The sequence below is a fragment of the Sceloporus occidentalis genome, unplaced genomic scaffold, assembly GCF_023333645.1.
Source record: "Sceloporus occidentalis isolate IW3139 unplaced genomic scaffold, rSceOcc1.0.p SCAF_3, whole genome shotgun sequence".
Taxonomy (NCBI): Eukaryota; Metazoa; Chordata; class Lepidosauria; order Squamata; family Phrynosomatidae; genus Sceloporus; species Sceloporus occidentalis.
Window position 1 is genome coordinate 7,477,995 of NW_028316983.1, and position 18,701 is coordinate 7,496,695.

The 18,701-nt window shown below is 43.5% G+C and overlaps 1 protein-coding gene across 2 annotated transcripts in view; it reads right to left on the reverse strand.

Moving 5' to 3' along the window:
* SAMD10 (sterile alpha motif domain containing 10) overlaps window positions 1–18,308 on the reverse strand; it is a 72,336-nt gene extending 54,028 nt beyond the window's left edge. For both annotated transcript variants that reach the window (XM_089513574.1, XM_089513575.1), the window contains exon 1: window positions 18,218–18,308. In XM_089513574.1, the coding sequence (XP_089369700.1) occupies window positions 18,218–18,248 (31 nt within the window). In that variant the 5' untranslated portion in view covers window positions 18,249–18,308. The remainder of the gene's footprint in view (window positions 1–18,217) is intronic.
* Between the last annotated feature and the right edge of the window lie 393 nt (window positions 18,309–18,701).

Genomic DNA, 18,701 nt, shown 5'->3' on the forward strand with positions numbered 1-18,701 from the left:
ATTGGGGAGAGAGAAAATGGGACATTTTAAAATTAGCTGAAATAATGAAACATAATAGGATTAATCAGGATTTTCCCTGTGATAATTATTAGGAAATCTGCCCTTCCACAGCAGTTGAAACTACAAGTGCATGCAAATCATAGTATCCAAGAATCTATGAAAGGGACCTCAAAGGCCATTTAGCACAAGCCTCTGCCATGCATAAATACATAAGTAAAACAACCCCAAATGATGCCTATCCAACATTTGAAGACCTCCAAAGAGGGTTTGCCACCCTCCAAGGAAGTCCATTTCACTGGTGAGCAGCTCTTACAGTAAAGATGTTCTTCTTAAAGTTTAGGTGGTCTCTCTTTTCTTGCCATGCAAAGCTGCATTTAACACTGGAAAACATTTGTTACTTAGCACATCTGACAAGGGTTGGAAAAGGATTTCTCATGTTGCTGCCACACTGCACAATTAATGCAGTCTAACACTGCTTTAACTGCCATGGCTCCGTTTTATGGAATCATTGGGATTCATGGTTTGTTGTGGCACCAGAGCTTTCTGAGACAGAAGGCTAAGTATCTGACAAAACTACAAATCCCAGAATGCCATAGCACTGAGCCATGGCAGTTCAAGTGGTGTCAAACTGCATTAATTCTGCAGTGAAGATGCAGCCATATTCAAGAGGAATCATTCAAAATACCCCCCCCCCCCCATATTTATTAAATGCTGAAGCTGAACCCACTTGGTTCCTCTCATGTTCTCCTATCTCTGTTTTCTTGGCCTGGCTGCACATTTTGGCTCCCACAATACATTTTAAAAAGCTGTCTTTATTGTTGTGCAACTTGGCATTTTCCATCAGGCCTCATATTACTGTTAAAATTTCTCCCCCCGCTGTCCTCAAAAAACAAAAACCCAGCTTCTAAAACAGACTGGCTGGTCATCACAGTGAAGGATCTCCGAGATTCTTCCCCAAAGAAGTTGAAAAACTAGAAGAGAAAAACAAACCCCAAACCCATCTTTAAACCATTCTCTTTGATTTATTGGCCGTTTAGCACTAGAATGCCACTCAGCACTTTGACAAATGCCTCCAGGTCTAATCCTGCCAGCTGGTTTCACAAACACTCACTTAATTTCATTGCTCCAACATAAAACGGAAAGCCATAAAATAGATCTCTTCCTTTATTCTCTTGGGAGTTGTGGGTAGGGAAGAATACAAGCATACCTCAGTTAACAAAACCTCTGACAAAGATGCTCTTTTTATAAAGTCTTTTTACACAAACCCAGTCCCCTCTTTTCTTGCTGTCCTCTGTCTAGCTGTATGATTTTTAGCAGCATGGTCTTGGGGAAGGAGGAGGAGGAGGGCTGGAGAAACATAGGCTGCATCTGCACTGCAGAATTACTGCAATTTGACACCACTTTAACTGCCATGGCTCCATCCTATGAAATCCTGGAATTTGTAGTTCATTGTGGCACCAGAGCACTCTGAAAGCTAAATCTCAAAAAGCTACAAATCCCAAAATTGAGCCATGGCAGTTTCAAAGCCTTTGTTCTGTAACAACCTATCCTTATTCTTTCCATGCTATTTTTGCGTCTTGTATCAAATTTAAAGAATCAATGTCCAAGAGCACGTCCACAAGTTGAGTCTCCTTTATCCAAAATACCTGGGAACAAAAATGTTTTGGAATTTGGATGTGTGTTTTTTTTAAATTTTGGAATACTTGCATATGCATAATGAGATACCTTGAAGACGGGTCCTAAGTCTAAACATGAAATTCATTTATGTTTCGAATACACCTTATACACACAGCCTGAAGCCAACTTTATACAAAATATGTGAAAACAATTTTGCACAGGTAACCAAGTTTGTGAACACTGAACAAATCAGAAAGCAAAGGTGTCACTATCTCAGCCGTCCAAGTGGACAATTTTGGAATATTTCTGATTTCAGAATTCAGGATAAGACTTAAACTGTATTTATATTTTATTTGTCCTTTAAATCATTTTATATGTTTTATCTGGTGAGTTTAATTGTTTTTCATTTTTTTACTGTGAAGGTTTTTTTAAAAAATGACTTTCTTTGGGAACCACCTTGGGTCCCACTCTGGAAGAAAGGCAGCAAAGAATGAAACAATAAATAATTGAATCCTGTCCCATGTCTTTGGGTCTAAAATGTCCCTTCTTACACTTGCAGCCAAAAAATTAGGAGAAGGGTGTCATTCACTTATCAGTAGTGCAAACTACAGTTGACACAACGTGGGAATTATGCCTGCTGCACCCAGAAATGAAGCTTTCCTTGCAGATAGATAAGCAGAAGAATATTAATCACTTGAGTAATAGTAACAGTTTTCCCACCTAAAAGCAAAACTGCATCCAAATTGTTCCATTCCAGTGCTCCAAAAAAGCTTACTGGGCTCTTTTTTTGGGCCTGAAGCAGAACCAGACCTAAAAGGAAGGATTCTAGTCAGAGCTGAACCAAAATATTTCATAGCATGACTTCCCTGGCTTGACTCCCTGCTGTGTTTTCCTATCTGTTTCAGTTGTAAAGGATGGAAAATATATTCTCTTTGGTGCTTTCTTTCACAAAGGAGGTGGAAAGGGGAGGGAAGGTGGAAGATTAAAAGGAAGAGAGGGCATGAAGCTCCAGGGATAAAAGAGAATTATCTTCCTCTTGAGAAGAGTACACCTAGAGAGTAAGTCTTCTGTTCTGTATTGCAAAGCATACAGGAATCCATGTAAAAAAACTAAACACACACACACAAATACATAAATATTATGATCTTGACTGATTTCTGTGGTTTGGAATGTATCCCAAAGAATATGAAACCATAATGAGCAAAACCACAAGATAAATCTCTCCAATTTTGTCACTGATGGCAGGTCCTTTGTTTAATGTGCTAGAGATTTTTTTTCCATGGGGAGAGATCAATGTGCCAGCCAGTGGCAGCTGGGGGTTGCCATGTTGGTGGGGTGTGGAACTGGTTCCAGGTTTAGACCAAATTTTAAAGGTGCTATCAAAGATGTTGAACCCATCGTCGGAGGATGCCTCACCACCTTGGATTACTCTTTTAAAATTTGGACTGGAACATGGAGTGGATCCGGTGTTCTCCACCCCACTGATATGGGATCCATCTATCCACCCATCACTTTATTTATATCTAGCCTTTCTCCCAGGTTGCAAATCAAGGTTGCTTACAAAAAGGCAGAACATACAATTAAACACATATAGGTGGTATCTGCATGTGCCAGAATACTCCAGGAGAAACCCAAAGTATTCTGGTTCTGGAGCTGCCCTGACATCCCCTCTTACCTGGACACTTCTGTTGCACCACTGAGCAATTGTTTGCATGCATGTCTTGCTGTGCCTTCTGGTGCAAGGCACCACAGAGCGAGAGACTTGTTATGGCAGCAGCTGCACCGCAGGACATAGCAGGATGCACTGTAACCAGCCACCTGGCTTTGCAACAAAGGGCTCCCAATCTTCAGGAAAGATCCAGAGCAAAAGGTGAGTTATTTTAATCTAAGTGGGATATACTCTGGGAACTTGCTAGACTTCATCCAGACTGTTCACACCAGAACCGGGGTTTGGTCTGTGCATCATCCGGATTCCCCATCAAAAAGGGCAGCAGGAGAACATTGTATGTGGCCCATGTAGGCAGAGACACAGTTAAAACCATACAAAATTAAGATTAAAACAGCATCAAATAACAACCAAATTAAAACCAATCAATATCTTATTTTAAAACAGATTAAAAACAGTACAGCACCATAAAAGCCCAGGATCCAACACAGATCAAAAAAGGGACTGCAGTCAAGAAATTAGAAGAAGACTGGGAACAGGGAAGGCAGCTATGAAGGTAAAGGAAAAAAATCCAAAAAATAAAGATAAAAGTCAAGATCCTAAAAAGTAAAGATGAACACAAAAGTCAGAATCATAAAAGCCATTGTAATCCCTATTACCATGTAAAGAGGTGATAGCTAGACAGTGAAGAAAGTGGATAAACTGTGGACAGCTAAAAAGACAAACAAAAGGGTCTTACAACCGATCAGACTGAAAATCTCACTGAAAGCCAAGATGATTAAATTGAGGTTGTCATATTTTGGCCACATCCTGAGAAGGCAAGACTCATTGGAAAAGACAATAATGATGGGAAAGGTGGAGGGAAGTCGAAAAAGAGGAAGACTGCATGCTAGATGGATGGACTCTATTAAGGAAGTCGCAGGTATGAATTTGCAGGATCTGAGCAGAGTAGTAGAGGATAGGTAGTCTTGGAGATGTCTCATTTACAGGATTGCCATAAATCAGGATCAACTTGAGGGCAGTTAACAACAACAACAACAAACCATAAAATCCCCTTTCTTGCTTGAGCTTTCTAAAAAAGAAATGTCTTAACATGCTGTGGAAAGGAAAACAAAGGAGCCATCCTCACTTCCCCAGGGAGGGAGTTCCAAAGTGTGGGAGCAGCCACAGAGAAGACCTTCTCCCACATTTCCACCAACTGTGCCTGTGAAAGTGGTGGATAGAGAGAAGTGCCTCCCTTGCAGAAATTAAACCTCGGGAAAGCTCATAGGAGAAGATACCATCCTTCAAATATTATTATTATTATTAACCTTATTTATAAACCGCAGTAAATTTACACAGCACTGTAGATACAATCTTTTTAATCAGATGGTTCCCTGCCCTCAGGCTTACAACCTAAAAATTCACGACACAATAGGAGAAGGGAATGGCTGTGGGGAAGGGGATCAGGTCCAGCGGTTCTTCTCTACCTCGGAGGCCTGGACCAAGTCAGATGGACTGGAGGGAGGGCTCTTCTTCTAAATGGATAGTTAAAACGAGGCATCCTGGGGCAGAGAGGGGCTCACCCCTGGGAACACTTCTCTAAACAATATAGTCTTTAACTCAATTTTGAAACTGGTTAGAGAAGTGATGAGGTGTGCATGTGGTGGAAGAAGGTTCCAGGAGTAAGGGGCAGCAAGTGAAAAGGGACGAATCCGGGAGAGGGCAGTGGCAACCCTACGCTGGGACAGGAGACCTTGACTACCAGAACAGAGGGTACGAGTGGGAATGTAAGGAGAAAGAAGTTCAGATAAATAAGGAGGGGCCAGTCCATGGAAGGCCACCACTTTTAATATTGTCAGAGGTGGGCCATGGTACCAGAAGTTCTCCAAACACAACTAAGAAACTGAGATGGGAGAAGAAACATTTTGTTTTGATCCCAACCTGGATCCATTCAGAAAGATTAAGGTCTGTCAATGGAAGGGCTATCCTGGCAGAGGAAAGCATTGCTATCCATTTGTCTTCAGTCTCTTCCCTGGCTCTACAGGAAATTTTCAAAGATGTCTCACCTGCTTGTATTTTTGTGTTGTTTTTCCAGGCTAGATCAAAGCCTTTGGAACAATCGGGCTGTGTTTGTCTGTCCTCCCAGAGGTGTGATTTTTCTTTTTTATAATAAAGATAACTTGACCCTTTCCTTCACCTTTCAGTCTGAAAAAACAACTTTACAACCGCAGCCTTTTGCTTCTTGACTTCCAGCAGGACTTGCCTCTTGGATAAATATTATGTTAACCTTCTTTGAAGGAAACAAATGGGTTAAGACATTCAAATTAAATCCTACAAGCTAGCATAAGCTACCCATGTCTGTTTTCTTTCCAGACGACATTAGTACATTCAAGGAGCAGTCCCATAAATAACTGCTCCCCTGGAAGATACATTTCACTCTGGCTTCAGGCTTAGCTATGGGTCACCTTTCTGGGACGAGACCTGGGGGCACTGTTATGCAGTGGTTCTGGTCTTTCTTGGAGGGGTGAACCACTTTCCTTGCGCCACCAAGGAATCAAAGCCACAAGATATGTGGGATTTGAAAGAAGAGCTTCCAGAAAATAATGGCATTTCTGTTAAGACTAAGCCTGCCTATAATCAGGGTAGAACTTGGAAAAGTTACTCTTGGGAACTAGCACTCTCAGTTGGCTGGAAGATTTTGGGAGTTGTCATCCAAAAAAGACTCTCTCTCTCTCAAGCTCTACATCAGGGTATACTGCTCCTGTATATGAAGGCTCTTTTTTCAGTACTACATCTAACTTTGGGACCCAGCCTGGTATTGTGGTTTGAGCATTGGACTATGACTCTGGCAAATAGGGCTCGAATCCTGGCTTAGCCATGGAAACCCACTGGGTGACCTTGGGCAAGTCACATTCTCTCATCCTCAGAGGATGGCAGTGGCAAACCCCCTCTGAAGAAACTTGCCAAGAAAATCCTGTGGCTGGTTCACCTTAGGATCACCATAAGTTGGAGACAACTTGAATGCACACAACCACAACAACAACTGCAAACATTTAACTTCAATTAATTTGCTTGATTTTTTAAAATAAAAAAATAATAAAATCCTATTATGGCTGAAAGCCAGCTCCATATTCTATTGTAGTAAACTGAGTTCATGTCTGAGTCAAGCCATGAACCCCTTGGGTGGCAACAGACTGAGGCACTTTCTCACAATCTTGATTTCTTATCTGTGAAATGGGGATAATAAACTGGAACTGAGTCACAGGGCTGCTCTGAAAATGAACGAGAGATAAGGGAGTGCCATCACCCATCCTCCTCAGCCCTTAAGGCGAGGATGGGCTTGTAGATACCATTGCAGGCCATGATTTAAGGAACAGGCATTTCTGCTTCTGCAGCTACTTAGGTGAGGAAAGAAAACAGGAACCAAAGAATTAATCTGACAATGAAAGATAACCAATTATAATGGTTCTTTGGTATCGGTTTTCAGCAAAATGGAAGGACAGCTTCACACAACCCACCCTTAAACTGTTGATTTCGCTAACACAAGATGCGAGCGACGGCTGCCAACTCAGAGAGCTTTCAAAGAGGATGAGACCAATTTCTGGAGAAAAGGGATAGCAAAGGCTTTCAGCTTTGATGACTGCTGTCTTCAGTATCGGAAGCACCCTTTCCCGCTCCTTTCTCCAAGAAGCTGAGAGTTATGTACACATTTCTCCACCCCACTTTCTGCACCAAACAACTCTGTGAGGTAGGTTAGACTGATGAATAAGCGAGTCTCATGGTGGAGCGTGAATCTGAATGCAAAGATTTCTATTGTCCAAGGGCAAGTGTACATTGGCCAGAATATGCAGAGTTGCTCCTGGGGTATTCTGGCTTAAAGGTTACCACGACTTCCCCTGTTACCTCCTCATTCTGGAGCAACATTGTCCTGGGGTGCTATCCAGCATTACTGCTGGTGCAGGGTGCTCCCTCTGAGGTCGAAAAAGAGGTTCCCACCATCAATCACATCTGGGCACCTCATTGCAACCTCCAAGGGTGTAATTCATTCCAGCAGTGGGCAGCACACCCAGACACTTTGTAAATAACTACCTGTCATCGCTCCAGGGTGCTCCAATTTTCCTGGAAACTCCGGAGCAAAAGGTATGTCTTTTAAAACCAGTGTAAGGCAGGGATTTGATGTAGGACTGGGCTCACATTTTGAAGAGAGTGTACGATCGAATTGGGACTTTGGACCTGCATCGTGAAGACAGGTTGCAGTGAGGGCATGGGATCGGTTCATTTGGCCTGTGTAGACATGCTCCAAGTCTAACACTCTAGCAACCACTCTAACAATACCACTTTCCCACATCACAGAAATTATACATTTTAGGCAGTTTTGGCCATGGCTTTTGGAGTATGGAGGATACCTGATCCTTCTCTCCAAGACTAGGCAGGAGATTATTTGAGCCGTCGCAGATAATACAGCAAAACTGGCTACACCAAGCTTGTAGCCAAATTGCCTCAAGATATATTGCATTTTGCATTGGGTACTGAATAGATTAAAGCCAAACTACCTCAGAAATCATCAATCGGAAGTAGCTAAAAGATCAAGCATTGTCCCTCTCTAATATATTATTTATCAATCTATTCTGTATTTTCATTGTTTTGGAAAAATATGCCCGCAAGTTAATAACAACTTGGTTTTGAAGAACAAGTATTTACTTGTAAGCCAAACAGGGTGGGGATGCAACTTATTTAACAGGAGAATTGCTACTCCCAGGGGCTTTTAGAAAAACAATTCACACTTCTTGTTGGTCAGGAAAATGGCAGTCCAAGAAATCTGAGAGGGAAGAGGACTGAGCAACACCAGTAATATACTTTTGAGCACATCTGCCATGGATGGACAAATAGGCTGAAATCCTGTTTGTGTCCTATGTATATATAACTTCTCCTGCCTCCCAGCCCCACAGTCCCTTCCATCACTAGTTCTATGATTCCATGGGCCCTGCACACAGTTGCACATTCATGTACATGCACATGGTTGCATAGTGACATGCACACCTACTGTGCATGGCCGCCCACTGAGAAGTATGCCTGCTGCTTGAGGATCGCACAAGACTGAAATTCATTAAAGCAGCAGCATTGTAGAACTGCCACATGAATCTGTGAGCACAAAGTTATGCTCTGTGTCCTCAATGTAGGATCCCAGCTATAGGTGGACAACACCTTCCACTGTTTCCAGCTTCCCTTAAGCTGTCCAATCCTACAAGTGATTCCAATTGGAGACAAATCTAATGAAGGGATGCTTCTGCAAGCTCAATCTGTATGTTTATATGTGTTTGTATCTGTGTTTTGGAGTACCCAGCCCCTTGCTAAAAACTGAGTCCCCCTGCTCTTTTCAACATGATTGTGACAGATTCAGGTACAAACAAAGGAGATGGCCATTGGTTGACTTCACATCTTGTTTGACTTTAGAAGACAATCAGAATTTGAGCTCCAAGTGGCTCACAGAACAAATGAACTACTAATGGGGGGAGTTGTATCAGTCTGATTTGATTGGTGGCCATGGGTTTTATTTATTTTATTACAGTGAGTCCTTCTCCCCTAAAGCATAGCAGTGAACACCAAAGTCAGATTCATCCATACCATCATATTTTCCACTTTCTATGCAGGGTCGCCAAAGCAGGACAGTGAAGAAAGATGATAGGAAGAAAATCAACTCACCTGAAATATGGTGCTGGAGGAGAGTTCTATGGATACCATGGATCACCAGAAACACAAATGAATGGGTCTTAGAGCAAATCAAGTTTGAACTTTCCCTAGAAGCCAAGATAGCAAAACTGAGACTTTGCTACTATGGACATATCATGAGAAGACAAGACTCATTTGAAAAGACAATAATGCTTGGTAAGACACAAGGCAGCAGGAAAAGAGGAAAACCACATTCCAGATGGATAGACTTCATCCAGGAAGCCACAGCTGCCCTGAATTTGCAAGACTTGAGCAGGGCTGTTGATAAAAGGGGGACTTGGAGGGCTCTCATTCATAGGGGTTGTTGTTGTGGTGATGGTGGTGGGCCTTCAAGTTATTTCTGATTTGTTGTGACCCCCAAGGTCGGCTTTCTGGAACTGAGAGAGTATGACTTGCCCATGGTCACCCAGTGGGTTTCTACCGTCTAGTGAGGAATTGAACCCTGATTCTCATCCAACATTCAAACCACATTCATAGAGATACCATAATAAGTCAAAGTCAACCTGATAGCAATGAACAACAACAGCCTCTCTCCACAATCCAAACACACTTCCTGCCTCAGAGACATCTACTCCCATCTTTCCTCAGCAGGAGTTGCATATTACACCTTGTTCTCTTTCCTCAGGCTGTAACTGCTCAAGTGTGACGGATGCAGAGTCTCTCTTCTCCCTTAGTGAGAGAGAAAGACAGAGACAGGGATCGCTGGCATTGCGCACACAGGAGCACACCTTTGTGTTGCATGGGGAATGAGGTGTGAACAGGCAGATCGTGGTTCAAATCCTGGCACGGTCATGATTTTGCAGAGTGGCCATGGAACAGAGATGGATGACTATGCTGGGGATGCAGGGCAAATTTATTTCAGTGAGCCACACCAGTTTTAATTTAGCTTTATTTTTGGATGCGTGGGAGCAGTTTGCTCCATATTGTGGCAGGTTTGGTGATTTGGGGTGTTTCTTTGCAGAGTTGAAAACATGGCAGGATGTCTAAGAGCTTTAAGGGTGTCCTGGGGGTCTTGCTTGCAAAATGTGGTCTTGTGGGCTGTGCTTTCACTGTTCTTGCCTTACAGAAAGAAAATAAAAAGAATAACAATGATGTATTTTCAAAAAAGAGAGCCAGCATGATGCAGTGGTTTGAACAATGGACAATGACTCTGGAGACTAGGATTTCGATTCTTGCTCAGTCATGGAAACCCACTGGGTGACCCTGGGCAAGTCACACACTCTCAGCCTCAAGTGAAGGCAAAGTCAACCCCTCTCTCAACAAATCTTGCCAAGGAAACCCCATGATCGGCTTGCCCTAGAGTCACCATAGGTCAGAAATGACTCAAAGGCACAAATCATCAACAACAACAACATTTCCAAAAAGTAGCCGTGTTAGTCTCTTGCAATAACTATTGTTATTGCTGTTTCTCACTAAGCACAACCAAATGCACATGCATATCCATGCATAATGCACATCTATTCACAATGTAGAATATCCATGCATGCACAATATACATCCATACGCAAAGGCATGTGCAACTCTGTCACCGCAACCTGGAACTGAAATGCAGCTGTTTCACATAAGACAAAAATGTCCAACTGCTTCTGTAGGGAAATTTGCACATGTGGAAGACATGTACTGGATTCATATCTTTGAGTGCTTATGGGAAAAGATATTTAGGTGTTTTTAAAAAGCTGTATCACTATTAACCTTTGGCAGCTGCCTTGAATCCCAGTACACTGAAAAAGGTGAGATATGAAACAAACAAACGTATAACATTCCTGATAGGTGTCCACCCAATCTTAGAGGGACTTTAAATCACTGTGTCAAATCTCATCCTAGCTAAAGTCTCACCAAGTGGCCCCAGGAAAGCTTTCTGTCACTAAGCCTCGGTTCCTGATTTACAATACGGAAACACCTGCACTGATCTACCTTGCAAAGCTGTTGTAAACACTGCTAAAAGAAAGTGTGCATGCCTAGCTCAAGCACTTTTGAAAATGTTGCCTTCCCGCCCATGTAGGACATAGTTTATGAAAATTACATTTATCTCCTTCCCTTCTCTCCACAAATTTTATCCCCACAACTTGGAGAGAAGATGACAGGCTCAATGCAAAGCAAATTTATGGTTGAAGAAGAGCACAAATCCAGAATACCCTGGCCCTAGTCTGATGCTCTAACCACTGCACCACATTAGCACATTATGTTTCTTTCCCAAGCATTTGGAGTGTCTTTCCCCTGTTCCACACAAACCATTGGTGTGAAACAGAGGGTTGGAAGTAAAGGGAAAACAGAAGGCCCAGTGGCCCTCCAAAATTAGAGCTGACCCAAGATATTTTGCTGCCTGAGGCATGACAGGGAATGACACCTACCTTTCACATGAGGCTGTAGCTACAGGGAGCGGCAAAGTTAGCATGCTATTCCTCCAAATCAGAATTCTGCCCCTAGAAATGAAGTTTTCCTTCAGTTCCCAAACTTCTAACATTGCAGTTAATTTAAAACTGCAGTTGAACCTTTAGAAATAAAGAGTTTTCGCATGCAAAGAAAAGGGAATGTGAACACAACAAAGATAAAAGAGCAAGGTGTGAACAAATGTTCTGTTCAGGGTCTCACTCTGCAGTGCTAGAAATCTGGGGACTGAAGGAAACATTCATGGGGAGGTACAAATCTTACTTGGGGACAATGCTCTCATTCTGTGCATGTACACTCATATACATCCATCCATACAACACACACACCATAGCTACACCACTGCACCTAAGTCAAGGAATTGTAGTGCCAGAAGCCAGCCAAGATTTTTATGCATATAAAGCAAAAAGGTGGAACATGAAAGAACTGCATTTCCTGAACTACAGCTCCAACAATCACAGAACAAACATGCTATGTAGCCTGCAGAATTCTGGGAATTGCAATCCAAAAAATGACAAGTCTTTCACACTTTCCCAGAAACCTCTCCCCGCAACTCTGGCAGTAAAAAAACTGCAATAACAAACTTACTCACCATCTGCTGCCCTTTCACAACAACCAAAATCTACTGCCTGAGGCAAGCACCTCACGGTAGGGGCCAACCTGTCCACAGCATGACTTCCTAAGAGCTCAGGATAAAAAGAAGCCCCTGGTATTCTTCCCTGTTGCCTCTACTCTTTACTGGGCCAAATTGGGCTGGAGCAGCACAGAAGGAACATAATGCACTTTGACTCTGTGGACTGAGCATGCAGGACAGCATGGTGTTGTTTATGTGTGCCTTCAAGTCATTTCTTACTTATAGTGACCCTAAGCCAGCCATATCACAGGGTTTTCCTGGCAAGTTTTCTTCAGAGGAGGTTTGCTGTTGCCTTCCCTTGAGGCTGAGAGCATGTGGCTTGCTCAAGGTCATCCAGTGGGTTTCCATGGCTGAGATCGAACCCTGGTTTCCAGAGTCCCAGTCCATCACTCAGGCCACTATACCACACTGGCTCTACCTTTATCCAAAATGGCAATTGCTTCTGCTTGGTCCATGAGCTGCCCATGTTTTATACATTTTAAAGCAACTCCTTTAATCTAATAATGAAGATGAATATCTTCAGCAGCACCATTAGAAATTGCTGCAGAAGAACTATCTGCCTGTGTTTAGTGGCATCACTAGCCTTGGAGTCATCTGGTGTAATAACTCATGGTATCACCCCACCACTGACCTCCTCCCATCCCACATCATTGTTTGGTGGTGGTGGTGTGTGCCTTCAAGTCAATTCCGACTTATGCTAACCCTAAGGCAAACCTATCCTGGGGGTTTCTTGGCAATATTTGTTCAGAGGAAGTTTGCCATTGCCTTCTCTTGAGGCTGAGAGAGTGTGACCTGCCCACGGTCACCCAGTGGGTTTCATGTTCGATCAGGGAATCAAACCCCAATCTCCAGAGTCGTAATCCAATACTCAAACCACTATGTCATGCTAGCTCACACCATCTAGAATCGTTAGTAAAAAAAAATTGTACTAATACTACTCAAAAACTGTAATTCTCGTATATGGTTGAATGTTAATGGCAATGATGTAAACCACTAACAAAATTACAACATTATGTGCACAACCTAAATGAACTTATATATACATAGTTTTGTGTGGTTAAAGTGAAAATATAAGCTGTGATGTGAAGTTTTGAAAGAACAATTAATTTGTTTATTTTCCATTTTAAAATTTAGATTTTAAAAGAAATCTGAGGCCTCTCTTTTCTCTTCTCACTGAGCCTTACCCCTCTCACACCATCTCTTCTGTTGAGCTCCAGCACTTTAATGTGACGAAGGCAAATGCCACAGTTTGTTTCTGCCAAAAGGTAGATGTTTGGGGAGCAGTGGTTCACCCCCTTTAGTGCATCATATGCACTCCCCTAGTGATGCCCCTGGCTGTGTTTTGTCTTTGCTAGTGGCAGTCGGTGGTTCACCTCTGGGGTTGATTTGAACATCAAGGGTGTTATCCAAAATGTGGCACTCAAAAGCTCCTGCACCATAGTACCTTTAAAGTTCATGCTAAAACCCAGAGCAGAATCACTGCCACACTGATATGGGTGCCACTTTGCGACTTGCAAACACAGATTTTTTTAAAAAACAAACAAACACACACAATGCTAAACTCTACATTCCAAGTAAAAGCTGCCAGTCACCAATCCTGAGGGAGACTCTCACTCGGGACCTCATTAAAACATTAACATTAAAAGATATGTAGCATTTCAGAAATGAACTTCACCCATGGAAGCCAGTTGGAAAATGTACTATCGGCCCTCCATATCCACGGATTTCTTATCCACAGGTCCAACCATAGACAGTTTGAAAGTATTTTAAAACATATATAAATTCCAAAAAGCAACCCTTGATTTTGCTGTTTTATACAAGGGACATCATTTTACTATGCCACTATATTTAATGGGAATTGAGCATCCATGGATTTTGGTTTCCATAGGCCCACTGTATGGCATTTTGGACTGATAGACTGTAATACAGTCTTGGTGTGTTTTTTGTTTGTTTGTTTGTAGTTCAGTTCAATAGGATTGGGTTTGTATTTATATTATTGATTGCTGTAATAGATAGACTGTAATACAGTCTTGGTGTGTTTTTTGTTTGTTTGTTTGTAGTTCAGTTCAATAGGATTGGGTTTGTATTTATATTATTGATTGCAGTGCCTGGTTATAATATGAGTGTGTGTGTGTGTGTATGTGTGTGTGTGTGTATATATATATATATATATATATATATAAAAAGAAGAGATGGGGGGGTAAATGTCTGACAAAATTAGTTTCCAGAATTCCCTAGCATTGAGCCTGGGCAGTTAAAACAGTGTCAAACTGCGTTAATTCTGCAGTGTGTTTTGGACGTATGACTCTGGAGACCAAAATTTGAATCCTGGCTCAGCCATGGAATCCCACTGTATGACCTTTGACAAGTCACACTGTCTCAACCTCAGAAAATGGCAATGGCAAACCCCCTCTTGCCAAGAAACCCCATGATAGATTCGCCTTAGGGTCACCACAAGTTGGAAACAACCTGAAAGCACACAGCAACAACTCTGTCTAGAAATCCTGCTTTCATACATCTCCTCTGCTTGCAAAGGATGGAAAGGATATTCAAAAATAATTTTTTAAAATCCCAGCTGAAAAACATGTTTTTCCAGTGTTGAGGAGCCCTGATGAGAAGAAAACTAGAATGACGAGATTCATTGACAGTTTGGGACTTATTCTGCACAAAGTTCGTGTGTGGTTGTTTTGCACATAAAACAGCATTTTCTGCGGGGAAACTAACATGCAGAAATATCTGTTCTTGTGCAAAAAATGTTGTAATTGGGGGTTTATTGGTTGACATGCATAGAATACAACATTTTTTCTATGCATCTTCCGCACAAGAACTGATCTCTCTGCAATGAAATATTGTTTTCCACGCAGAAGATGCTGTCTTCTGCACAGAAAATGTCATTTTCCTCTGCGCAAAACAACCACGTGCAAATCTTGCGCAGGGTCAGTCCCAAACTGGAAACAGCCTTTGAAAAAAATGTGTGGTTTTTCAAAGATTTTCTCACAATGGGAAGAAAATTGCCAAAATTTGCTACCTTCAAGAAGAAACTCAGTGAAGAATTACACCCCTGTTATTGCTTGTACACATCTTTCCATGAAATTGCATTCAAGAAGGTCAATGGACAACTACTCCTAAAATGGATCCACTCTGCATTCAGATCCCTACCCAGCAGGGTTAGTTTACTAACAAATATAGTCATGACAGATCTGTTTGACCTCCATGCTGCAATGCTCAGGACAGCAAGTCCCATTGAAAGCAATGGGAATGACTTCCAAGTAGATATAGCTGAGATCCATCCAAAATATTCTATAGTTGCTCTATTTCTTTAAATGTACTCAAGGTGAGGATATGCAGCCAGCCGTCCTTTCCTTTAAATATCTCATTGCTTCCCTTGCATCCAGTGGTCTCAGTACTCTCTTTGCAGAATTCTTAGCAAGCCATGGGGAGTTACATTTAAGCCAAAGGTTTCAAGGAATGTAGTAGTGAAATTCTGGAATACACATAGTAACTTATAAAACGAAGGTTGACAAGGCATGAACCATTTCTATCTTCCATCCGTCCAGGTTGCCTGAAAGCATATTTTGTTTGTGCGGAAGCCCTCTCTCCCTAAATGCCAGTATTTTCAGACATTTAACCATCTCTTTTGTCAAAGCCTTTGTCTCTTCTTGGAGCAAAAGCAGCCTCATCCATCCTAAGATCAGTGCTGCGCATTATTATTATTATTACTACGTTTGTTGATATTTCTATTATCTATATAGCCCACTTTCCCCCCAAAACAGGGACTCAGAGTGGCTTTATGCAGGAGCTATGGCTCCAAGGGATTTACTCCCAAACAGAATACATACAAGTTGAGTCTCCCTTATCTGAAATGCTTGGAAGCAGAAGCATTTGGGAGTTTGGATTATTATTTTGGGATTGTGGAATATTTGCATATACATAATGTTGGAGAGGGGACCCAAATCTAAACACTCATCTGTCTTTCATATACACTGTATGCACATAGCTTGAAGGTCACTTTATACACAATATGGCTAACAACATGAAAAGAACATTAAAATGTGTGTACACTGAACCACCAGAAAGCAAAGTGGTCACTCTCTCAGCCACCCATAGGGACAATCTGGAGTATTTCAGATTTGGGAGTTTATCACACGAAGGAGATCAGGAGTTTATTTTGTTAATAACATGGAAAAAACCACGTAATTACACGTCGCACAATACCCACCATGAAAGTGGCCACAAAGAAGCATTAATGCACATCTTTCTACTTTCGGGATTTCAGCGACAAGGCATTTCCAATATCACATAATAATAATCATTCATGCAATTACTTGCTATTTTTGCTTTATTTTCAGGATGCTTTAAATGGGCTTTAATCTCTCATTAATGCTGAAATTAGCCCCGGTGTGATAAACTCTAAGAAGATACACCTTTTTTAAAAGCTCACCTAAATTGCACTAGCAGCCAGACTTGAGCCCTGGAACTGGTTTGAATGTCTGAGGATACGAAGTTAAGAGTAACCCAGAGCCTGTGCAGAGTGCCTTTCCTTTCAATATCATGAGGATCCATGTCCAGCTTGACCTACCTGGGCAACAGGCGAGGACTGCCAGGTGAGACATCTTGGTGAGACAGCCAGCAGTGGATCCTAGTGGTTTGAGCACTGGACTCAGACTCTGAAGACCAGGGTTTCAATCCCAACTTAGCCTTGAAACCTTGGGCAAGTCACACTCTCTCAGCCTCAGGGGAAGTCCATGGCAAACCTCCTCTGAACCAATCTTGCCAAGAAAACCCTAGGAAAGGATCTTGAAGGCACACAGCCACAGACTCCACATTCTCCCATGGAGGGAGGAGGCTCTGCCTTTCTTGTTGGTACCTTCGCAGCTAGTCCAGTGCTCAAACCACTAGGCTCCACTGCTGGCAGTCTCACCAAGATGTCTCACCTGGCAGTCCTCACTTGTTGTCCAGGTAGGTCAAGGGGGGCGGCTGGGCATGGAGCCCCATGATATTGAAGGGGAAGGAGGGCTCAGGGTGACTCTTGGCCTGGCATTCTCCGCCATTCCAGCTGGTTCTTCCAGGGCTCAGGTCTGGCTGCTGGTGCAATGGAGGTGAATGGCCCCTTCGTAGCTCCCAACCTCTTCTTCTCTTCCCACAGAGAACCCACCAGGCCTGGACCCCAGCACCCATCATCCCACACACACACACACACACACACACACACACAGGTTCTCCATAAGCCAAAAATGACCTGAAAGCACACAACACACACAGAGGTTGCCCATCAGTCAGAAACCACTTGAAGGCACACAACAGACACATACACACACAGGTCCACCCTAAGTCAGAAAAGCCTTGAAGGCACACAATGCCCCCCACACAGCTTCTCCATAAGCCAAAAATGACTCGAAAGCACACACAACACACACACAGGTTCACTCTAAGCCAGAAGCGATTTCAAGGCACACACAAAACACACACCGAGATTCCCTATTAGTCAAAAACGACTTGAAGGACACACAACACATACCCAGGTTCAACCTAAGTTAGAAAGCACTTGAAGGACACACAACACACACACAGCTTCTCCATAAGCCAAATATGACTTGAAAGCAAACAAAACACACACACACACACACAAAACACAGAAGGAGATCCCCGATCAGTCAGAAACGATTTGAAGGACACAACACACATACACACACACACACAGGTTCACCCCTAAGCCAGAAACTCCTTGAAGGCATACAACACACACACACACACACAGAGGTTCTCCATAAATCAAAATGACTTGAAAGCACACAACACACACACACCACACACAGAGATCCCCCACAAATCAGAAAAGCCTTGAAGGCACACAAGAGACAAGCCCACCGGTTCTCCACAATCCCACATGACTTGGAAGCACACAAAACACACAACACAGAGAGAGAGAGAGAGAGAGATTCCCCCTAAGTCAGAGACGCCTTGAAGGACACCCAACACACCCCCCGGCTTCCCGCTAAGCCAGCAACGAAGACACACAACCGCGACCCCAGCCCAGAGCAGCGGAGGGGGCCCTGCCTGGCTGCCTCCCGCGGAGCTCCGGCCGGAGGCACAGCCCTGCAGCCGCCGCCCCCTGCCTCCCTCGGGGTCCCTCTGGGTCCCTGGGTCTCCCCGAGGCAGCCATGCCCTCGTTCGTCCGCCTGCTCGGCCCTGCTCCTTACCCTCCATCTCCTTGGGCTCCCCGCAGTTCATGCTCAGCGTCCCTCCTTCATCTGGCAGCAAGGCAAGAGGAACCGGGCTGGGGCTGGGGCTGCTGCCTTTGGAGGGCGACCCTGCAGCCAGCATCAGGCGGAGGCTGGGCTCCGGGGGGCGGCTCCCTTCCCTTCCCTTCCCTTCCCTTCCTTTCCCTCGCCTTAAGAGGCGCGGCGGGGCAAAGGCAGCCAGCGAGGAGGCTTTGGTCTCCCCGGATCAGGGCCTCCTCCTCCTCCTCCTCCTCCTCTTCCTCTGCGCTGAAGGGTCCGAGGCCAGGCGAGGCCAGCTGCAGTGGCTCCTCCAAAGGCCATCCAGACCTCCCCAGCCTCCCCCGCCTCCTCTTCCCTGGACCCTCAGCAGCCTTTGCCTTTGCCTTTGCCTTTGCCTTTGCCTTGCCAGCATCAGCATCTATCATTATTATTATCATTAGCTTTATTTCTATTCTGCCTTCCT